Here is a 23,188-nt window from a genome sequence, read left to right as displayed (position 1 = left end):
AAGAGTCCCTATTCAGGCCTTTCCATCGCGTCAGGTGGCGGCGCCCTCCAGCTGGGCTGGACTTGGCCTCCTTCACCCGGCTGCCTGGAACCGGTGAGCTGGAAGGAAAGACCCGCTTAGCTAGAACGGCGGGTTGCAGGTGGCCAGCATTGCTCTGTTAAGGTAAAGCCGGCCTTGCTGCTTCCGGACGAGTCTTCGCAGCAGGATGTGGGTTGCCTTTTCCAGCCCAGCCCACGCCCCGGGAATTTCCTGGTGGTCTCCCTTCCAAGATGCAACTAATCCTCTTTTTTTTTTTTTTGAGACCAGCCCGTGCTCAACCTAAACAAGCCGCCTTGTGGCTTTTTCCACCCCGCTTTGCAGAATGACGATCCGCCCGAGGAGGCTTACAGGCCATCCAATCATCCATAAGAAGCACGGCCTGTACAATCAAACATAGAGGATTTAGGAAAAAACAGCGCCCGCTCGCCTTCTCTCCAGGCCTGAGAACAGGACGGGACATACAGCTGCGTTCAGCTACAGTTTGTGGCTTCCTGGGGAATTGCATGAACGCGGCCTCAAAAGGTGTTTGAGCAAGAACGAACCCGGCCTCTCTCTGTTTTTAGGTTTACGGTGTCCGGCTGCTCTCGCGAGAGGATGCGAGACTTCCGCCTGCGAGCCCGCGCATCGCTGAGCTCCGGAAGCGGAAGCCCAACTTGGAGGGCGGGCCCAAGTGCCTCAGGTACCGCCGGCGAAGAGAAAGAAGGAGGCGGCAGCCGCGACCCGCTTGGCAGGCAGGCAGGCAGGCAGGCGGGCGGGCAGGCAGGCGGGCAGGCAGGCGGGCGGGCTGGGGGTCGCAAGGCGAACTTGATATTAGGCTGCGTTTGCATAACATGCTAAGCCAAAACCAAACCAAATTACAGTTGGCTGTAATAGTGAATCCTATCATAGTGAGTAGTAAGCGGTGATTTGTGCTTAATGGTTTTTATGAAACCGATCAGTTATTATTTCATAATTTTATTAACCTGTAAACTGAGTTAAACAAAATCAGCTTTAGTGCAATTTGTGAAGGCAGTCTTAGTTTCTTTTTTAACAGGCTTCCAAATAAAAATGGTGTTAATCTGTAGAGTATTTGATTTGTAGACAAGATTACTGTATCGTGGTCTACATATTGCTGGATTTTGAGAAGAGATGTCATACAAAGCTCTCCAAAGATTTCAGAGTTTAATCTATTTGTCCTTCCTCTTCCTCCTCTTATTGATGTTTTCAGGTTTTAAGCACATTTGGTGGCAAGATGATAGATCCAATTGAAAGCAATTTGTTTGATCTTCCTGATTATGAACACACCCAGGATGAGACCTTTCAGCCTTTGCCACCTCCAGACTCTCCAGGGAGGGCAGCTGAAGATGCCTTAGTCAATGGAGGTAATTATTCTCTTGACAATTGAAACATTATGTATTTATTTGTGAATAAGCCTTACTATGTTTGTTGGGGTTTATTCCAAGGGATGCATGCATAAAAGTGGTCTTTGCTACTAGGGCCAATCATTTTAGGAAGATTTCATTTTATATATAATTATATGCACGCATACATACATATAGACCCATCACACTGCATGTGGCGGAGGCGTGGTAAAGGCTGCTCTAGTGTACGCATTTTCTACCTTACTGAAAAATGTCCCATGTGCATAATTAAAAATATTTTAAAACATAGATAAATGACTTTTGAGGTCGTCAGAGACTACACAGGAGTCATACTGTATTTCTTGCTGAAGTATTTTAATTTAAACTTTTTTTAAAAAGCCCAAAAATAAAAATACTAGTATATCATAACATATCTGTGATGCTGGGGTCAGTAGAATCAGTGGCATTTATAGCTTTGTTGTTTGGGTGCTCTTGAAGGACATAATTTTGCCAGGATTTCAGCCAGTGACTCCTTGGCATTTATATAAGCTCCTGCTTATATAGCATCAGCGATGCTATCTTGCCACCTTGTTCTCTCTTGGCATTTTTTTATTGCCTTTGACTTTTTTCCAAACAAAGGCTTTTCAGGTGACCCTTTTGTTACCATTATGTGTTCAAAATACTTAAACTTTACCTTCATTTTGCTTTTAACTAGCAGTGTGGTTGTACTTCATCTAGAATTGAATTATTTGTTTTCTGAGGGGTCCAAGGTATTCTAATGATTTTCTCCAGCACCACATTTCAAAGGCATCATTTTCTTTTTCATTTAGCTGCTTTTAAGGTCCAGCTTTCACAGCCATTTCTTATAACTGGGAAGACAATGGACTTAACAGGACTTACTCTTGTTGGGAATGTGATATCTCTTTACTTTATCATTTACTCAAGATGCCTCTATCTTTTGTGGCTATAGTAACCATCCCTGCACATTTTTAGCCTAGGGAGATAAAGTCACGTATTACTTCAACATCATCTCCGCCCATTTGCACTAAGTTGGCCCTGCCTGTTAACACAGCCTCAGTTATTTTAATATTGAGCAGTATGTTGATTTTGGTCTTCACTTCTTGCTTGTACATATGTTTTAGCTAGATATATTTCCTAATTTGAATGATTCGTGATTAAAATCCAATAGGTGTAATTTGTATTCCTGGTTTTAGAATTAATTCTATTTTATTTGCCAGATCCAGAGGGAAATCAGTTGCCACAAAGCAAGGATTTCTCTGTGTCCACGAGAAGAGCTGTTAAAAGAACAATACCTAAATTAGATGCTCAAAGGTATGTAGTTATTTTTTTTTACTCTGTATGTGTATATATCCTATATGTTATATCTTTTTTACACAGGCCTCAGCTTACTGCCTTGAAAATGGTTTTATGATGTCAAAATTCTGGAACCGAGGTGATTGGGTATTTTCTTCTCTGTTGACCTGCCTGGTACCCTTCCAAGGTTGTGAGAAGTGCCCCAGAGGAACACCTTCGTCACTGAGTATCAGGAGCCTCTCAGCCTTCTGTGATTCCCATTAGAGGCAGTGTTGCTCATTCCATGATATCGGGCTGTGTGGTTGCTGTGACTAGCTTGGTGAATTTTTCCTACATGCCTGTGATCTTAATATCTGGTTCAGATTATAATTTGTAAAAAAGAAGTCAGTGCTGCTTTCCAGTCTTGTGTAAAAGGTGTTGATTTGGGAATGGTCTGTTCCAAAACATTCTGTTTCCCTGTGAACCATGCTGGGCCTCCAGACTCTGTTGTTCTGGGAAGGTGGTTAAGTGGTTTGTGAAAGTAAATCCTCCAAAATTAAAACAGTTCAAAGCAATCCAGACAGAAGTCTCCGGCTGAAATTAGTCAAACTCCTTCCAGCTCAGAGGGCTTGTTTTCAGAAACCACTAGACTACTCCTCAAAACAACAGGGATTGGTAGTCTTAATAGATAAGTCTAAAGAGTTGTCATACTTGTCACTGTCATATAATTGTACCACGTCAATTGACCTAAGCAGAGCAGCAAAGCCTGTTGGTTGGACAAGGACTAAGACTCATAAACCGTTGGCTTTCTCTTTCAAGATCTTGGATGGAATACCTATTAATGACTTTTTCCAAGTAACTGGAGACACTTCTCATGTTTGCAGATTAATTTCAGAGCGAGGACTACCAGCTTTGCACAATTTGTTTGACAACGTAAAATTCAAAGGTAAAGGTCATGAGGTAAGAAATGGCTGAAAAAGATTTTGTGGATTTTTGTAGTCGTTGCATTCATATTATATCCTAAAGTATGTCGAGCTTGTAATGTTCAAATGTGAAGTTTGTCTTTGATAGACTGGCTGAAATTTTAGGGGCTTCAGAGCCAATGTGGCTAGCTTTACTGAAAGTTGTTATGCTTATACAGAATTATTTTATGTAATTTTTGTTTGACGTTGAGGTAAACAGTTGATGCTCCACCTCCAGGCACAATAATGTTAGGATTTTCTCATGGGAAAGGATGCAGCTCGTTATCTTCACCGAAAATGTTGTGTCTAGAGAGAGATCGTATGACTTGTGTGTTAGCACGTATACTGCTATTTACTGCCACCTATTGGCGTGTGTATGCTAGTTACTCAGTGGGGGGGTATGGAGTAGCAGTATAACTGGAGCATTGTATGCCCAGCTCCCAGTTGTTTTAGCGTTAGCCACCATGTAGTTAAGTAGTTTTATGGGTTATGTAGTTGTAACTAATAACCAAGTAGTGTACCTCTTCTCTGAGAGTTTTTGGCTAGAGACTTTATGTTTGTAGATAAGTCTTGGATGCTGAATTTATGAGAAGACGTGTTTTTTTCTATATTTTGTATACAACTTGTATTTTATGAAGTTTTGCATTTTTATCAATAAACAACCAGACAGTATATATTTTCTGGCTGAGTTTCTTTGGAGAACAAGATATGGACATTGCAGTTTGCAAACCTCTCATGCTGGTGTGTATTTTTTCCCTGGGCAAAGTTTTTCTGGGAGCATTGCTGTACTCTGCTCAACAGATAATTGTTCTCATGAAAGACGTTCTAGATAACAGTGAAATAACAGGCTTAACATGCAGTCTCAAGACACAGCAGGGGGTCTGCCTTTTAACAGCTTAAAAACAGAAACCAAAAAAGGGAGCGGTGCATTCTAGTATTGAGATGGGAAGTTCTGAGTGTCAGTTTATAATAGTTATTTTCTGAAATGCTCTTGTGGCCATTAACCTTACAGAAAAAAGTACTGTCTTTAAGCCTATTAAATGGTCAAAGAAATGAGTGGGGTGCTAATAGGGAAAAGCCAAGAGATGCTTGAAATGCTACATGTATTCAAACTACCCTCATAAAGCAGAAATAATTGCTGCAGTTGATGTAAAGACCCAGTCCGATTCAGATTGAAAGCCAGAGCACAACTAACATCTAAAGTGTGCAGTGAGCACTTCAGTTAAGTTTCTGGTAAGGAGGAAGAAAATCCCATAAGGACAGTCAATGTGGGTGTAGTATAAACATCGGCCACCAATTTGGGAAGAAGGAAATGCCAGGCTTTGAAGCAACTTCTCAGTTTAAAACTGTGTACAGAGGACATCAGCTGAAAGGGCAGAGAGTATTCTCTGCCCCTGCACTGGTAGCAGAGTCAGGAGCCTAAAGTCTGAATGGTGCAGGGCCCAGACGGTTTACTTGTGAGGAGCGACAGAACAATGGAAAGGTTTTATGCTGGAATATGCAGTCAGGTTGGAATGTCAGTCGGTCATCTTTATTCGGTCAATGACCAGCAAAAGTTAAAAGGACAAAAACAGTGAAACAAAATCAATATATACAATCAATATTGGAATGTAAATTCCAAAGACTGCTCATAAAGTCTTCTGTATCAGATGAGACTCTTGAGAAGCGATCTGTGGGAATGTGAATTTATGCAATACATAAAGAAGATGTCACCAAACCCTTTGACTTAAGTAACAGAATAAACTTGAATCTTGTAGTGATGGACAGGCTTGTTTGTTTATTATTTATTTAAAGAACTTATGTGGCGGCCTATCTCATATGTGATCCTAGGTGGCTCAAACAACCAGTAAAAACAAGAATAAAAACAAAACAACACCTCCCACCAGGTGCCAGACCAACCAGAGTATTAGCCTCCTGACCCAGCCCCATCCTAGCCCAATGCTTGGGGGAAGGGCAGGGTCTTCCGGAAGACTAAAAAGGTAGGGACCTCTCCCATCTCAGATGGGAGGCTATTCCAAAGGCTGTTGGATCGCAGCTTCATGATTGCGTGATGGAAAAAAATGCCTCTGCCTGGCCTGGTGTAACCAGTAAACCAACTGGAGCACTATAGTAATAACCTCTTCTACTGCTTTTGAAGCGGAGTTGAATGAAATGGACTGTTATCCCAAAGTAAGGAAGTCTACTGAGCTGGTGCAAAATTGAAAGCTGTGAGCATTTCCTTTTCCTACAAAGAGGTCCTACTGAGTGATTTCCACTGCCAAAAGGGAATTTCATCCATGTCTTGCCAAGGCAGTTCTACTGAAAGAACACCCCAGCATATCTCTTGATCCATCCAAGTGATGATTATTATGAAGACATTGCAGTGAATGCAGCAGCCCCATATTTGGACCGAGGCACTTGAAGCTTCAAGAAATGGGTATCTCTTTGTTGATGAAAGAAACTACCTGGGGCTGTCTGCTGTGGGCCACTAAAAGTGTGGAGGGCCTTCACCACTGATTGTGCCATCATTACCGTGATGTTCTGTTGCCACTGATTGTCAGATTCTTGTTCGATTCTTGCAGCATGCTTCAGTACATTTTGTAATGCCTCCATTGTTAACATCAGGAAGAAATGGGTAACCTGTGGTTAGGTGGCAAAACTTGGTCCAATAAAAAGTGCAAAAGAGAACTGAAGGGAAGTAGGATTGCACGACCCTTCCCACCAAGAGTCGCCCTGGCTGTAGAAGGTCCCTGATGGACACGTGTTTGAATGCACAGGGACTGTGATGGGCGGCTAGGTGCTTGAAGCTCGTAATCATCTAGTAGTCTTAAGAAGTTATCAAGTGAGCAACCGTGTTGCTGTGCTAGTCAAAACGTATTTTGTCTTATATTTAGGAAGCAGACCTTAAGATGCTTATAAGGCATATGGAACATTGGGCTCACCGGCTCTTCCCTCAACTTCAGTTTGAAGATGTTGTTGACAGAATAGAGAGCTTAGGAAATAAAAAACCTGTTCAGGTGAGTGTTTACTGAATTAGTTTGGGGTAGACAAACACTTAATTGGAAGCTTATGCTTCTTGACCTGTAATAAATAGTTTATCTGTAATAAATAATTTATCTTTATTTCTAGGTATGCTTAAAGAAAATTCGACTTGATCTCCCCCTTTTGAATGAAGACTTTGGAAATAATGAAGGCATGTATGGCTTTAAAATATTTGTACTAGATTCTTTTTCTTTTAATGGACAAAACATTTATATGCAACTGAGAAGTAATATCCTAATGGTGTAACGTGGTCTCTTTCTAGTTACTAGAAATTAATATTCCTCTGTTACAATTAACAAGAGTTTGTACTGAGGAACTCTTAACTGTTAAGCAAGTAGTAGTTTGCATTGAGTAAGCCTGAAAAATGTGTGTGTGTGTGAGAGAGAGTGAATAAGTGTTTAACTGAATCAGAGCAGAGTCTACCTTTCTGCCCAGTAATGCCAATTCCTGCCCCAACCAGGTGCTTTCCAAATAAGTTGGAATCACTATTCCCAGAAATCCCAGCCATCATATTTGGGTAAGAATGATTGAGGTTTTTCTTCATAAAGAGCATAATTCAGTTTTAGACTTCCTTGCGTTTGTGGGACTTCATTTTGGATCAGAATGCTTGATTGCATATCAGTTGAGCTTCAGACAGAGCTGCTTGTCTTGAAGGCCAAACTCTTAAATTTGGTTGAACATTCTGACTGTATAATGGAAGTGAGTCTTTCTGGACTTCTGCATTTCTGAGCGTCTTCTAAGGGTGGCCTGAGGCTGCGTGTGGCCTACTAGCCCTTTTTGTGGCCTCTAGAACCTTCCCAAATGTACAGGGCCAAAAATTGGGGCCCCTTTTTTTGCAATTCTGGGGACTCTGAAGGGGCAAAATAAGTGACTTAAACCATGCAGATGCTCCCCAAATAAGCTTTGGTCCGACCCACTTTTGGATTACGGTCCTTGAGCCAATCAGTCATTAGAGACACTAGGTAGAAATATTGGAAATTGTTAGAACAGCGATGCATTTGACAAACTTCCTTGAAATTGAGTTAAGAAGCTCAGAGCTATCTCTGCCTTTGAGAATATGTGGTGAGATACAGACTGTGGAATTAGGGAGAAATTCAGTTTCAAGCTTCCAAGCAGTTGCACATCATGGGAAGTATCTCATACTAGTAAAACAAAAGAGATGATTTTGTCTTCTTCATTCAGTATCTTTCAACTTGGGAAGTGGCATAGAAAGAAAATGTATTTCAGACAAATAAGTGGCTGCAATAAATATTGGTTGTATTTGTAAGCAATACAATACATCCCCAGGCAGCCACACACATTAAGATGATGGTTCCTGCCGACAGCGTCTGTCTAGTTATCAGATTTCTGTGCGATGGCTCCATACATTCATGTTTGAAAGAGCTGGGGTTTAAGGAAGGAGGAATGACATTTTGGCGCTGCATTATGAACTCCAATAATTATATAAATAGTTGTGTACAACTGGCCACATAAGTAGGTTTTCCAGCTAGGTTTTATTACTGTATGGCCACCCAGAGTTGCTTAGATGAGATGGGCAGCCGTACAAATCGAATAATAAATAAAAAATTAATAAACATTCCACGGAAAGAGGGAGTATTGATTTGAGTGGTTCTAGCAATAAGATGTGACTTGAAGGGTGAAATGATCCATGGTGTGCTTCTTTTGAAGCGACTCAGCTTAACTGTAGATTTTGCCTGGGCGATACTGATTGAACTCTTCCATCTAAAACAGGTGAAGATGAGGGCACCAGTAGACTTAACCCAGCCACTGAGGAATCAGATTTCCTTTCTGAAACGCAGAATATGAGAGAACAATTTGGCTCATCTTTAAGTACCACACTAACAGAGGAGCAACAGCAGAGAATTGAAAGGAACAGACAAATAGCCCTTGAAAGAAGACAAGCAAAAACGCAGTTCAGTCAATCGCAGGATGATGGTGAGGTCTAAGTATAAACTGAAAGAACAACTAAGGGAATTTTGGGATACTTGAATTATACGATTCCTGCTAAAAGTCAGTTTTTAATCTTTTAAATGTACTCTGGAGAGGTTCCTCTTCTCCCCCCTCCAAAAGCTGCTTTTGGGTGTCGAAGGCCAAATAACGTCATTTTAAGTAATGCTGGAAGTAGAGCTCTGATGCACCAGTTCCTGGAAGGAATTGTCACTCTTTTCCTATTTGTGTTGCTGGAGTTCAAGGTTCAGACTATTGTTGAAAGCTGATGCTTCTCAGCTCATTCGACTCTTGAAGAAATGCACCCTATCTCGTTTACAGGTGACATTTGAGAGTATAGCCAGTAATGAAAAATGCAGGCTTCTTTCAGCATTCTTGGAAGTCTAAGATTCACGTCGGTCAATTGTAGGGTGTGTTTAAATACAGAATGTTGCAGTAATGTAGGAAGAGGCCTTTTTGAAGAGGTAAGAGTCAGCCATTCTAAGAGTAAGTTTTTTTGCAAGGGAGCCATGACTCAAATACCTGTTTTTCAAAGCTTTTTATCCCAGGTTTTGCTCACTTGAGGAGCTAAGAAGGCAAGGCACGGACTCTGTTGGTTCTCAGGCCTCAGCCTTTTTCTACATTGCTCAGATCACAGGTTTCTGTGCCACAAACTGTCGTGTCTAATATTCTCTGAATATTTTTTGTTCTGACTTTTCTGTAAGAAAACGGGTAACTTCCCTTCTGCGAGAGCCTCACTGCAGATTACTAAGGCTGTGTCCCTTTTTTTGAGAAAATTGATCAGGTACAGTTTACAGTATTGCTACACGTGTGTATGTATGGCAATAGCCACGCATTCCCAGGAAAAGACAGAGTTACAGAACGGTGCTGGGTTTGCATCCCTACATGTTCTGAAGCATCTCTGGGGAATCCAGCGTGTGTGCACTCGTGTAGTAAAACATAGACCAAACAGAACAATTACAAATCAAGTAGAGAAGCATTTTGGCTGTTTGTCTGAGCAGGGCTGTTTGCTTGTCTACAGCTGGATGGGTAACTGGTATGGCCATAAGTGTGTTATAATTCTTTGACCCTTCTTCCTGTAGTTCGGTAGACTTACTGTGATGGAGAGTCATAAGCTAGGCTTACACCAGACAAGGAAGCAACTGATTATTGATTACCTCAAACTGTTTCCCTCTGAAGATGCTGTAGGCTGTAATGAGACCAAAGGGAATGCCCAGAATTACTGGGAATAGGGCAGTGTACAAATTTAATAAATAAAGGAGTAAAAAAACACTGGTTGACAGCAATTGACTGGCTAGTTTTGAAACAGTGGAGAACATCGTGTTTAAAGTCTGCTCAGAAAATTGCTCTGGAATTTCCTTTCTTTGGAAACCAATTAAGTGATGTACTTAAATATACAATATTGTGGAAATTGGGGTTTGGGAAAATTTCCTGATCTACGGTTGACACGTGATCCATTTTTAAGGCCAGTACCAAGCAGATATAAACAAGCTTAAGCTGCACCTCAGGTTCTTACCAGCACAGGGAGACAAACCAAGTCAGGGTGTCCTGTTCTGCCCTGCCCAGGAAGGCTGGGTTCATATGCCCCAAACAGTAAAAATAAGCATCAGAGTTCTGCCCGTGCTATAAACCAGAGCTGTCCAACTGGTACAGCCATCCCAACAGTTAGGTGCGTTACTCCAAGAATTTTTAACGTGGCAGAGGGGCAAAATACATAAATAAGTAGATTAACTATGTTGAAGTTTTACTTGTGTTTTAATTACATGCAGTTTTTGTCCTGAACTTTTCTTTCTCCAAGCCCTTCCTGGGGACTAGGACCTCTGAACCACCCAAACAGTTGTGCACCTCTGCTGTAAACACTTGGGAGTGACGCTGGGAACAAGGAAACAGCTTGCGGTTTCATACATTTGATATTGTGCTATTTAAACCATGTAGGATTCTGATTTAATCTGAGAACTCTGCAAGAGACTGATAGATCATTATTGTACTTGGTTACAGTGTTCCATGGAAAACTGTAATAATTGGGGTGTGCTTATTTTTACATTCAGTTTTTAAAAAATCAAGTATTTCCTGCAGCTTGATCCCTGAGTGATAATTATTTCCCATTTTTCTATACAAGTCAACTATAAAGAAATCGTTTTTTTCACCTCATAAAATTCATGAAGCAACTGAACAGCTTTAAAGCTGTGTGCCATAGTAATTATGTTAGAGGAAAACTAATGCACAAATAGTGATTTTAAAGTCAACTTTTTGTTCCCGTTAGAGTTGCCTACAAATGAAGAGTACAGCACCGTTATGGCTCAAGAAAAGGAAGATGTCTGCATAGATCCAGGTGGTGTCCCTTTTCAAGCTACTGAGAAGATGCAGACTAGTATAGATCAATGACCTTTCAGCTGTTTGGAATAGCTGTAGCATAATTTTGTTTTTACTGCAACTTTAGATGCTCATGCTGGTTAATTTTGGCAGCTGTTATAATTTTCAGTATTTTCTGTAATGCCAACGTTTTAAAAAAGTGTTTTCATTTCAGTTCGAAGAACATTTTGAGCTTTAAAGCAACATTCATATAGCAAATGTTAATGAGAACTATACATAAAAGTCAAATGATGTTATATTTTTACAATTTAAATTTTTTATAACTTTCCCATTGTGAAACATTTGTAATTGCCTATATTTTATACTAGAAATGAAAATAATAAATCTTGGAAACCAGAACTGATATGTAAGCTTCAACCTGAAAAATCTACTAATTCTGCAATTGCTTGTTAAAAGCTATGAATGTATTCTGCATGGAGAAATTGGCTATCCAGACCTTCTGGATTTAAAGGAGTCCAGAAATAGAGGAGTAAAATATTTGTTAACTAAAAGAAACAAGGGATGAATTGGAAAATCTCCATACCCCATGCCATGCAAGTCACAACTTATACTTATGCCTATAGACTGGATTTAAAGTGTCCCAGAGCCCTTATTTGGGGGTTTTGAGTCAGGCTCAGCTCTTGATGAAGTACGTGGATGCGTGTATGTTTTTTTCTTGGTGGCAATTCAGGAGGATTGCCTTTCTTTAGGATTTCATGTTGTTTTACTTCCTAGTGTAATTTACAATCCCAGGATTCCCTGGCAGTCTCCCATACAGTTAAGAAACAACCCCACCTGTATTTGGCTTCCAAGTCTAGACCGGTTTGGCAGTGTTACCACCCATCATACAAAAAGAGAACTGAAGAATAACCATGTTTATTTTCCTAAACTGCTTCAAAGAACTATACAAAATGAACACCTGCATCTGCAACAGCCAGGCTGACAGCTGACGCTGTCGGTCAAGCTTTCCACCCCACTTTTTTTTCCTGCTGCTAAGCGCAGAGCTCAGACCAGTTCCTGAAATCTTTGGCCTTCCACTAAAAGGGATGCCTGCCAGCTCTGACCATAGCTGGGGAAGGAGAAGAAATGTTTTTTTCATCACTTCTGCAAATTCGTATGAATTAAATCTTAAGCCTAGCAAAACATGGAGGTTTGCTGTGAGATAAAAGCAGGGTTCACCTATTATGCTAAGCCAGAGTGAACCCAGCTGAGGAGTGCTTGTGGTAGATGGGAAAAGGAGGCATATGAAGGATAGCCATGGGGGTTCTGTCCTTAATGAGTACTTGGTAAGGGGAATGCTTTTGTCCCTGGTACTTGTAAAGAGCAGCTATATTCACCTAAGAGACTGAGGTACAAACGAGCCACCAGCATTTAGAGAACATAACCTGTGTGGTTAACATATGATCCACTGTGTTACGTAAATCCATAAAATTGGGTTAACCATCTGTAACTGTGTTGTGCAAGCCCAGGTTATCTTGTGCTCTCACAGAGAAATTAGGGCTCCTACAAAGAAATCTTGCAAACATAGCTTTCAACATAAGAAAGCACCACGTCTGAGCGTCAAAAATGACTTGGCTTTGCTTCCTGTAGTCTTCAAAAACTAGAGGTAACTCTCCACTTATAAACAAAGGTTTTTTTAAAAAAAAGACTGAACTAAATTTGTCCCTAAAGCTAAATCTGACCTACTTTAAGCTTTACTTAAATGTATCCAAGTGCCAGCATGTCAAAACAACTAAAGATGATTAAATTGCTAAACAATAGCCCAGTGTTCTCAACCTCAGCAACTTTAAGACGTGTGCACTCCAACTCCCAGAATTCCCCAGCCAGCATGCTGGCAGTTGGAGTCCACGCATCTTAATGTTGCTGAATTAAATTAAATAATTTAAAGCAGCTAACTTAATGTACGTTACTATACACTCAAAATTACCAAGTAGAAAAACTTTGAAGAACTAAGCTGCCACATCACTTATTCCCTGAGGTGCTTTGAGCTATTTACACTTCTCTGTATTTAATTTATAAAAGACATAACATATTTTCCGTTACCAATAATTGCTATAAATGGGTCTAAGAATCCAATCTTAAAATACAATCTCCATTTTTTTTAGATAAACAACTTTGCAATAATAAATTTACAGCTTTAAAAAACAGGAAATGAGCTGAGTAAAGTAAGAGGTCTGGCATGAAAGCCATGTGAACTGAGGTCTCATGCTCCACGGTCTGCAGATACATCCAACAGAGACAAATCCTTGATTTCTTCCAACAAGTGATACAAGCTCGTACGCTGGGTCTGCCGATACTCTTCATCTCCTTCCTTTGCCTGGTTTGCTTTGGCCAGATCCTGCACAAGCTGACTTTCCTCTGCGGACTTTGTTACTTCCCTTACTAAATCCGTTCGAGACATGTGAGGACTTTGAGACGGTTCCCTTTCTGAGGTCTTGTATGGTTTGCAGCTTGTTATCTGAAGTTGGATCCTATCTGCATGGCAGCGAGAAGTCTGTACGGAGATTTTCACCTGAGGAAAAACAAGCGTAAGACTCTTGCTCGCATGTGTAAACTGACAGTACGTACATGCCACAAAGGTTTTGTTGCTTACGGTCACGTGGTTGAAGAGGTTCAAAGTCACGGGCTCTCCGACTGTGGGCGTGGCAGTAATTCTGCTGGGGAAGCGCTGCAGAGAACCAGGTTGCCATTCACAGTCTCCCCCTGTGGGACAGGAGATGACCAACCCTTCCTTGTTTCTCAGATAGGCAGCCCCTTTAATGCCGTACCTGTAACAGAAAGAGTTGGGATGACAGTTAAGCAAGATCCAGTTATCTTTATATTTAATGGCCAGGAAGCTGACGCATCAAATACAAGTCCCTGGCCATAAGTTAAGGGAACCAAGTGAAAGCCTGGAGTGGCTGCTGAAGAAGATAGCACAAGACTTTTGTCCCACCCAGTATCAGAGACTCAGAGCACTCTCAAAGGAGTGCCTGCAGAGCACTCTCTCTAGAGGCAGATGGGATGTCAGTCCTTCAAGGCTGCCCAGAGAAGAAGCACAAACCTAACACTCTCTTTATTGTAAGGTTATAGTAACAGAATCTTGCAAGTCTGAAAGCCCTTCTCCCCTCCTTTTACTTTCCAGGAAGCCGGGGGGTCCCTTCTGAGACACTTCCCACGCCCCTTTTCCTTCCGTGGGCTGAGATACCTTTTGCATGACGGTTGTCTAGGCTGCAGCTCTTCCTCCTGTCTCCCAAGGTCATTCCCACAGACCATTACATGAGCTGAGGTCTAAAGCACAGCAACTTTTGCTATGTTTGGCAGAGACCCTTCTCAGAAGCTCCTGAGAGCTGTGTGCAAAACTTCGCTAACTGATCCTGTCTGATTTCTCTGTGGAGCCTTTTCCCATGTTTCTAAATTTAGCTCTCTTATCTTTCGACTCTCCCTTGACAAAACGTTTCTAACCCTTGTCACTGGAACAAATTCAAAACAATTTCTTTCTTGAAATTCTGCCCTTGCTTCCAGCGAGCACGGAAACATGCGCCTTGTCGCATCAGTGTCCTTTCCTCACCCGTTGTCAAAGATGCCTTACCTTGGTACAAAGACAAGCACACCATTTGTTCGGATTGAATAGATAACGCCGTCCGCTGTGCGCTGTTCATCCCTTTCAGGACTCTTGTCTTTGAAGTACATGCACTGGAAGAGCTCCGTGGACTGCTTCTGAGCGTGCTGGGCAGCCTTTCCAAAGAAAGCAATTGAGATGGGACACCAGAGTTTGCTATCAGAATGTTTTAGCGTCGCAGTCTCAGATACTGTCGAATCCACTATCAGTCATGCTGCCTGCCATTTCTTTGGATTTTGTCCCTGTGACGGCAATATCGGAACTACTGGCCCTGTTCCATTCTAACGAGCTAATCAGTACACTTTAAATAGAAAACCCACCACAGCTTTTTTTTTTTAAAACCATCTCAGCAGACAGCAATACCTCTGCAACCTGGTTCCTAGGGTTCTGTTGTGTCTCTCCAACTTATGAATGAGATCAAGGATTCTCTTGCGGGCAGCTCCCAATTATCAATGCAGCTTGTGAGCAACAACGAAAAAGTTATTTGCCACAAAATACGAGTCATTTTTGTGACTTTCTGACTCTGTCTGCGAGGGGAATCATTCCCAAGAGCATTTATTCTTGGATAAAACTCTGCATCAGCCTGCTAGCATGTCAGCTCAGCCAAGTTGATGCTCACATTTGCTTCAAAGTTTCAGGCAAGAGTTTTCCAGTCCACCTGAAGATGGCTGAGTCTCAATCTGGAATTTCTGTTTACAAACGGTACCCTGTGATATGTGGTCCTCCCTGGTTCCCACCTAGGGGTTCTGCATCAGTGCAGAAGCCCAGCTGGATTGTTGCACAACCAAAACACACTTCATAAAGACACCTCATTCTTGTTTGCTATCACAGTGGTGGCTCTTTGTACTTTGCCTGCCTTCAGCATCTGACTTCTTCAGTTTGCGTGGCCTCCTAAGCACCTTCTCAAAAGGGCAAAGCTGCCACCAGGATGCACTCTAGAAGCACTGCCACATCCTTGATCCTGCTGTGATTCAGCACTTGGGACAAGAGAGGACAGCTTGCTGTTTATCCCGATGGGAATCACACAGACCACAATGAAGAACTGGTTACTTACCTGGGCCAAGACCTTCTGAGTGATCATCTGTGCACTGACACAACCCTTCTCTTTTGGATTCACAAATCACTGCCTCATTCAGTCCAATGGGGCAGAACTACAACCAAAATTCTTATTCCCTGTAATGGGCAGATGGGGCCACCACACAGGCTCTGAACTCACAGGTAGAAATACAGAGATGGCCACTTGAAGAATGGCAGTTATAGGTAAATAGACACTCTTAACTAGTGAGCCTGAAAGGATAATATGAGGTTCTCTGGCACAGGATTTTTCAGGGCCCATACGGTGCAAGATACAGGCTCAGAAAAAAAATCCCTAGTTTGAAGGCCCACAGTCTGACAGATTCAGTTTCTGGCTCAATACAGTATGTGCTAAGAGGGCCCTGTTTGTTCTCCAGCGTCTCTGTCCTACTGCTATTGATCAGATGGTTCTGGCCAACTCTGAGTAAATCCTGGAAACTGCTTCAGATGAGGCCCTTATCTCTATCTCAAAAGCAAATAGACAGAGTAGCACCATCCTTGGAAAATCTCCAGCATCACTACAGTAAAGAAGTTTTCAAATCTCAGACATGCTTCTCTCTGTTAAAGCATGGATAAACTCCTACAGAAGAAAACTGATCTGTAATCTTACCCGGTTTCTGTTGTTAATATGTCTACACAGCTCTTCAAGTTCTTTATTGCCAAGCAAACTGTCTTTTGCACGGGCTCTGTCTTCCGTTGAAGTGGCTGCTAACAGAAGTCTGTGGACAATTATATCAGCGTATCTCCTAATGGGTGAAGTGAAGTGGGTGTATTTATCTAGAGCAAGACCTAAGATGCAAATGACACTAATAAGCACGAAGTCCACAAGACCATGTGCAGAAGTAAGAAATGCACATGTAACCCACATTACAGCAAGTACCGTAGTGGAAGAACTCTTCTTCGGGACACGATCCAGTTGAAAAATATACCGCATTTGACATGGCCTGAGTGACCATAGACCTCAATAGCTGATTCACCAGAGGGTCAAAGGGGTCCACTGCTCTATCCAGAGAGTCCGCTAATGCCTTGTTAGACCTGTCAACATGAATAACTTATAACTATTTATCTGAATTGTTTGTCAAAGTTAAAACCCTGCTGTGGTAATTTACTCTTACAGTGTCAAATGACCACCATGTCCAAAACTAGTTTTTGTTCTAGAGAGCCACATTTAAGCAGTGATTCTGACTGATAGCAATTGTTCAAGATCCAATTCTACATTTTTTTTAAAAGAACCATGGACACAAACTTGACATTTTCACAAAACCCTATTTTTTAAAATGGGCAATCCAAGAGAAAAAGGGTTGTTCCTCCCATTCCTTGGAAACTGTATACGTCAGTCCAGAAGTCACATTGTGAAAAGAAGGTCCTCTTATAGCAAATTCCACTTGACTGCTGCCCCACCATTAGGCGGTTTGGCTGTCCTCTGAAAGAAAGTTTTAAATGTCCCCTCTAGATCCAAACAGTTGCAGAGACCAGGTGTACTTAAAGCTATAGTGGAATCCGTAGAGCTCAAGTGAGTTGAGACTAGCAAGTCCCACTGATTTCAATAGGTTTATGTTAAGTGCAATTCAAGTTTGTATTCAGTCCATTAGAGTATTTGCCCCTAGGTGAACTCCCCTTATAGGCACACCTAACATAAAAAGGTAATAAAAACATCACACTGATTGGGTTCATGCACTGTTCTCTGCACAACGTCATCCAGACTAAATCTGCCTTTGCTCTTTGAGTGGCACTGCTGGGGGATGCATTCCAAAAAGTAAGGGGTGGAACCAGGATAAAATCTAAGTTTGATTAAGATTATATTTCCATTTAAAGTTAATGTAAATGTAGTCAAAATAATTACTCTATTCGTCGTATTAACTTTCTCCTCCTGCCTTATAATGATCATCTGTTAACAATTTTTGCAAGTTTGGGGGGCTGCATCCAAGACTTTTGGGGGCAGCAGGTGGTAAAAATCTGCTAAACCAAAATGTTTGATTCTGGCTCATTCTGTTGGATACCCAGCCCCTCCCTCCCTCCCTCCCTCCCTCCCTCTTCCTTCCATCCATCCATCCATCCATCCATCCATCCATCCATCCATCCATCCCATTTATAGAGCTGCCCTGGGGCCCACCAGGTGACACTACTTCACTGATGGGACCTGCAGCATTCCTATTCTGCCAGATCTAGAAACCACCGGGGATAGGCAGTCCTGCAACTGACCTGGCCCTATGTGATATAGGGCTTTAAAGGTGCTAACCAGCACTTTGGATTGCACCTGGAAGCCCACTGGGAGCCAGTGCGGTTCATGCAACAGTGGTGCTCCATGGATGTATCATGATGTGCCACTGAGTTCTGGACCAGCTGAAACTTTCAAAGGCTCTTCAAGGGCAGCCCCATGTAGGGTGCACTGCAACAATCCAAACCAGAGGTGACTAAGGCATGAGTGACCGTGAGGAGTGCCTCCTGATCTAGGAATGTGCGCAACTGGTGCACAAGATAAAATGCAAAGGGCCTCCTGGCTATGGCCGGCACCCGCTCCCAAGTAGGAGCCGCAAGTCCAGGATTGCGCACCAAGTCTGCCTGGGAGAGTGTTACCCCATCCAGAGCTAATGATGGAAAATCGCTAGATACAGGGGACCCTAAAACCCACAGCCACTCAATCTGGTCAAAGCTGAGCTGAAGCTAGTTCTTCCCCATTCAGACCCACACGGACTCCGGGCATTGAGAAAGCACCTCACCGGTATCACTCTGATGGCCCTGGGGCAGAGATGTATAACTGAGTTTCATTGCTTAAAAGTCTGAAACTGCTATTGATCCTTTTGGAGAACCATCATACTGACACTTTTCTCTCCAATCCTGCAGATAAAACCATTGTTAGAAGAATACCCACTCTACTTACCGGGTATCAATCGAAAAACCTTTTGCGCTAGCACATTCTTGGACCTCAGAAAAAAATTCCTGCCGTGGCGGTGGGTGCTGGCGGAGAAGAGCTTGGTGGGGGAAAGCCTCCCAAATCTTCTTTGCCACCCAGTGGTTTGCCAGGATCATACACTCCGCTATCGTCTCATGGACTTCCAGCGGCTGTCGGGGGATAAGGTCATCTATGTTTTTCTTGTCATCTAGCTGAACCCTTATTTCAACCCCTTCCAGTTCCAGGGCTCCATAGCTGCTGCGTTTGGCTCGGAGATGGCGGGCAACATCAGTAAGCTCTCTGATGGCCCATACCAGTTCATCTAACTTCTGTTTTCTTGTATTTTCCTCCATGGTTTTGAGCTCTGGGATTTCAGCAGCAACAGTCAGGTCTCCCTCTAGCAAAGCCTGTGCTGCCTCATAGAAGAGTTTGTAGGAAGAGCGAATGATGGTTCTCTTGAACCTCACTTTTTTTATTTCATAAGAAGCCTTGTCAAGCACCCAGATAACACTTACAGCATACCTGAAAACAAATATTCAAGTCATCTCTGATCTCTGATGAATACACTTCTCGTTATGCAAGTCCTGGACAATTCTGGACAAGACAGAAGCCCATCACCCGTTGCCTTAACAACTCAACCCAGGGCTAGGCTGGCAGGGAGAAAAAAGTTTACAGGTCTTCTGTGTCACTGAGAAAGCAATCGCCCTGCACTTCCAACTTCTATTTTGGTGGAAAAATGAAATTTTAAAAGGAGATAGGCACAAGAAGAAAAATGACCTGACAGCTGTACCTCACTTGTCAGGTACAGTGAAGGCTCTTCCATCAGTGAAGAGTCTTTGCTTAGATTTAAGATCACTATTTTTTTACGCTTGCTGTTTTCTGGATCATCTTACATAATATTTATAATAAATTGGCCTCAGCAAATGGCAGCACCTAGCCAGCCTTGGCTGATCTCGGAAGCTAAGCTTGATCAGCCCTGGCTACTAGTTGGATGGGGACCCTCTGAGAATTCCAGAGCTGTGGGCTATATTTGGAAGTCCAAAGCTCACAGAAAAAAGGCAAGGGCAAACGACTTCTGAAATGCTGCAGTAAAACTGTTCAGTACAATACCCTGGACTGAAGCTTGACTTGAGGGCATCTTTACCCTTTCATAATGGCATACAACATTCATATGTTTGAACAGCTGGTTCAAACGCCAAAGAAAGCTATAATGTGGCTTTGTAATGGTTTGTAGGAATGACCTTGGGAGGCAGAAGGGAGAGCTGCGGGCTGGAGAACCGGTGCGTAAAATATATCTCAGCCCACAGAAGGAAAAGGGGCATGGGAAGCATCTCAGAAGGGACCCTCCCTAGTTTTCCAGAGAGTAAAAGGAAAGGAGGGAGAAATACTTTCAGTCTTGCAAGATTCTGTTAACATAACCTTACAATAAAGACAGAGCTAGTACTCCTGGTTGTGCTTCTTGTCTGGACTACCCTGCAGGGCTAACAGGCTTGGACCTAACATGAAGTGTGAATCCAACCAGATAGGCTTTCTTTGATACAGCACTGTAAAACAAACATTTGGTGCAATGGGCAAACCCAGTTATGCGGTCAGCAAGAAGGCGCCTTGTATTTTCTTTTTTTAGATTTTCCATCCCGCCTTTCTTATTTTTATAAATAACTCAAGGCGGCGAACATGCCTCTTACTCCTTCCTCCTCCTATTTTCCCCTGTGAGATGAGTTGGGCTGAGAGAGAGGGACTCTTAAAAGACTGCAAGTATTATATTTGGAGTCATAGTTCTCACAGAGTTAGTGCTGCAGAAAAGGCTTAACTCATGCAATGCAAGGAGCTGATAAGGCTTAAAACTCACCTGTCGACGTTGCCAAGAAGAGAGCATAAATTGGCACTCAAGATGCCAGGCAACATGTCATAACGACGATCGGCTAAGTAGTAGGTGGTAGCCCTAAGAAATCAGGAGCAGAAATAACTCTTGAGTGTTTCTCTCGCTATACATTTTGAAGCTTACAAAAATTAGATACATCTTTCAGCACCATGAACCTTTTAAGCCTTCGAGTCAGTCTTGACTCCTGGCAACATATTCGGAAGTATTTGGACTTTTTAAATACTGAGTATAAAAATTATTTCTGTGTAGATAATAGGTGTAGGTTTCATATAGCACTTGGATTAATAATAAAATTTTAATCTTTGCTTACAGCCAGTTTGGTGTAGTGATTAAGGCATCAGGCTAGATAGTGGGAGATCATGGTCAGGGAGATCATACTCTCAGCCCTAGGAAGTAGGCGGCCATGGCAAACCGCTTCTGAAATCTTGCCAAGAAAACTGCACGGACTTGTCCAGGCAGTTGCCAGGAGACAACACTGACTTGAAGGCACACGCGCCCACAATCTTTGTTTACAGCAATGCCTCTGGTTAATTCGGAATTGCTCTCGGCAGCCCTAAGAAACCGTTCACCAAGAAAGGTTTAACAAGAAAGAAAAATGGAAGTACACTAATGCAGGGCTCATATTTTCTATGAAGACATAATGGGGCTTGTTTATTAACATACTCTCAGCAATTGTGATTAATAAAGCACGGTTTAGCGTACTGTACAACCCCAGCCAATGGTGGTTTATTCAGCAAACCACGGTTAGGAAGAACCTGACAGGGTGGTGTGAGAAACCAATACAGTTAAGACTAGCCCAAATACTAAAAGTAATTAAACATATGGTTCTGCAGTTGTTGGAAAAGATTTCCATTGGCAATATTTATTCACTGGTTTCCTTTTTTCCCCATGTCATAGTGTTCAGGGCTTATGCACAATATTCTTGGCATTGTTTCTTCAATTACTCTGGGCAGAACTGTCTTGCTGTTAAATAGAAACAAGCCTACCTTGCTTTTGCCTCCATATCAGTATAAGAATTTGCAGCCACAAAATGAGTCACATCAGCAATGTGGACACCCAGTTCCAGGTTTCCACTGGGTAAGAGTCTAATGGACAGTGCGTCATCCACATCTTCGCAGCCTTTGGGGTCAATGCTGAATACCAGATGTGTTTCTCTCAGATCAAGACGCTTTTGTTCTTCTTCAGGAGTTACCTGCCATGGTTTCTCTGGGATGAGAGTGGGCATCTCACACATCTGCAGGAATGAACTTGTGGCAATGAGCGACAACTGTCTGAAAGTCAGGCCTTACTTATGTTTTCTCCGACAGACACCTAACTATACCAAATATTTTAATGGCAGTGCTCTCTATTTATATGAATGCATGGTCAGTTCCTCTTAGCGTATCAAGCGTCTTCTTTTCCCAACTGAGTACTGGTATAATATAGCTGTCACTCCAGAGCTGTAACAGCAAACAATCCCTAAGCAGGCCTTTTGCACCATGTAAAGACAGCATTCAAGCCTAGGCACAGAATTTGACATCCTAGAGCAGTGTTTCTCAACCTTGGCCACTTTAAGATATGTGGACTTCAATTCCCAGAATTCCCCAGCCAGCCATGCTGGCTGGGGGATTCTGGGAGTTGAAGTCCACATATCTTAAAAGTGGCCAAGGTTGAGAAACACTGTCCTAGAGTTTTGAGTTTTCATTTTCTTTGGGAAGAAAGATTTGAGAATTTGCACAAACATGGTCTTGCAAATGTTAGGTTAGATTGGGCAGCATTTGCAAAAATCCAGATTCAACATTTTGTAGAGCTTTTTATAATTTGCACCCTCTGTAAAGGTTGTGGAATCACATTTTTTAGGATACTTTTGAGCAGAAGATGGTAGAAATGCTGTTCGCACAATAGCACAGTGACAGCTTCTGGCACATCCAGGATCAAGGCTCCCTTTCTGTGGCTTAAATCTCATAACCGTTCACCACACAGAGACCATTCATTCTAAACAGACTATTTTGTCACACCGCCTGATGTTACTTCTAAACCACTGGGGACGATACAGCTCCTAATATTTGTTAATGCCAAGGAAAAACAAGAAGAAGAAAAGCTCACCTGGGCTTCGGAGAAAAGACTAACCGAAATGCTGTTCTCCACCAGAATAGTTTGAATTTCTCCTTCAAGATCCCCTATCCGGCCTAAGACCCGCACAAAATGCCCATTTGGATAGAGCGATGTTGATTCCCAAGAATCGATGCGCACAACGAACCGAAAATCCTGCGGCAAAACCACGTTATACGTCAGAACGCCAGGAAATACATTAGCACGCACCCACTGGACTCTGAGGGAACTTCGAGGACCATATAACTGTTCACCTGCAGCGCCTCAGCTTGCTGAGTACTAATCCGGATTTTGGGAATCCTGTAATCCCAAGGGGTCACGAGAACCTTCTGCGCATTTTTGCTGTGTAACTGATTCTCTTCCCTGGATGGGAAAGTGACCACATACTCACGCCAGTTCTTCTGTATGATGCCGACCACTTTACCTGGAAGGAAAAATAATGCCAATTATGCCTCAATGAGAGGAAGGAGATGCAGAAGAACATCATTTGGAGGGATGGATCTCTTGACCGGGAAAACTTTTGTGCCTAGGAGGCAATATAAAAACGGGTAACATGATACAGTAAGCCAGATTCAAATGTTTCATTCTGCATGCCACCCGGAGTTAGGATGGAGTCAGGCAGCTTATACATTTAATTACTTAAGAAATTAATTAATGATTAATAAATAATTAAGAATCAATAGAATGACTTTG

At 42.3% G+C, this 23,188-nt stretch overlaps 2 protein-coding genes and 1 non-coding gene across 6 annotated transcripts in view; 2 read left to right on the top strand and 1 right to left on the bottom strand.

Moving 5' to 3' along the window:
• Nucleotides 1-4: 4 nt before the first annotated feature.
• Nucleotides 5-11,308, top strand: TIPIN (TIMELESS interacting protein). Of its 4 annotated transcripts, none has more exons than XM_007420712.3 (8): nt 5-718; nt 1,247-1,400; nt 2,618-2,711; nt 3,557-3,632; nt 6,508-6,630; nt 6,743-6,806; nt 8,387-8,590; nt 10,866-11,308. In XM_007420712.3, the coding sequence occupies exons 2-8, from the start codon at nt 1,271-1,273 to the stop codon at nt 10,985-10,987; spliced, it is 813 nt and encodes a 270-aa protein (XP_007420774.1). In that variant the 5' UTR covers nt 5-718; nt 1,247-1,270; the 3' UTR covers nt 10,988-11,308. The 4 variants fall into 4 exon arrangements, with proteins under 4 accessions (XP_007420774.1, XP_025022777.1, XP_087995333.1 ...); XM_025167009.2 differs by having other exon boundaries at nt 6-770; XM_088139207.1 differs by having other exon boundaries at nt 716-774.
• On the top strand, nt 7,891-8,024 carry LOC112540703 (small Cajal body-specific RNA 14). Its single transcript, XR_003084777.1, has one exon.
• Nucleotides 11,309-13,029: 1,721 nt separating the features above from the next.
• DIS3L (DIS3 like exosome 3'-5' exoribonuclease) overlaps nt 13,030-23,188 on the bottom strand; it is a 28,503-nt gene continuing 18,344 nt past the window's right edge. The window contains exons 8-17 of the mRNA XM_007420713.3: nt 22,750-22,919; nt 22,490-22,651; nt 21,391-21,638; nt 20,372-20,464; nt 18,511-19,044; nt 16,510-16,664; nt 16,240-16,418; nt 14,526-14,671; nt 13,548-13,722; nt 13,030-13,466 (exon numbers count right to left, since the gene is read on the bottom strand). Coding sequence (XP_007420775.1) covers nt 13,158-13,466; nt 13,548-13,722; nt 14,526-14,671; nt 16,240-16,418; nt 16,510-16,664; nt 18,511-19,044; nt 20,372-20,464; nt 21,391-21,638; nt 22,490-22,651; nt 22,750-22,919 — 2,171 coding nt within the window. The 3' untranslated portion in view covers nt 13,030-13,157. The remainder of the gene's footprint in view (nt 13,467-13,547; nt 13,723-14,525; nt 14,672-16,239; nt 16,419-16,509; nt 16,665-18,510; nt 19,045-20,371; nt 20,465-21,390; nt 21,639-22,489; nt 22,652-22,749; nt 22,920-23,188) is intronic.

This window comes from Python bivittatus, unplaced genomic scaffold (assembly GCF_059951505.1).
Source record: "Python bivittatus isolate LINGU-HERP-01145 unplaced genomic scaffold, Pbiv_v1 ctg000210_np1212, whole genome shotgun sequence".
NCBI classification, from domain to species: domain Eukaryota; kingdom Metazoa; phylum Chordata; class Lepidosauria; order Squamata; family Pythonidae; genus Python; species Python bivittatus.
Note: the sequence above shows the minus strand (reverse complement) of the source record. Positions and strands in the feature narration are given on the sequence as shown.

Bases quoted from the DNA above. Each gene is read 5' to 3' on its own strand.
- TIPIN (XM_015888188.3), top strand. From the start codon at position 870: ATGCTAAGCCAAAACCAAACCAAATTACAGTTGGCTGTAATAGTGAAT. The intron at 1,401-2,617 runs GTAATTATTCTC...TTTATTTGCCAG, and splicing joins AGATGCCTTAGTCAATGGAG to ATCCAGAGGGAAATCAGTTG. The intron at 3,633-6,507 runs GTAAGAAATGGC...TCTTATATTTAG, and splicing joins TCAAAGGTAAAGGTCATGAG to GAAGCAGACCTTAAGATGCT.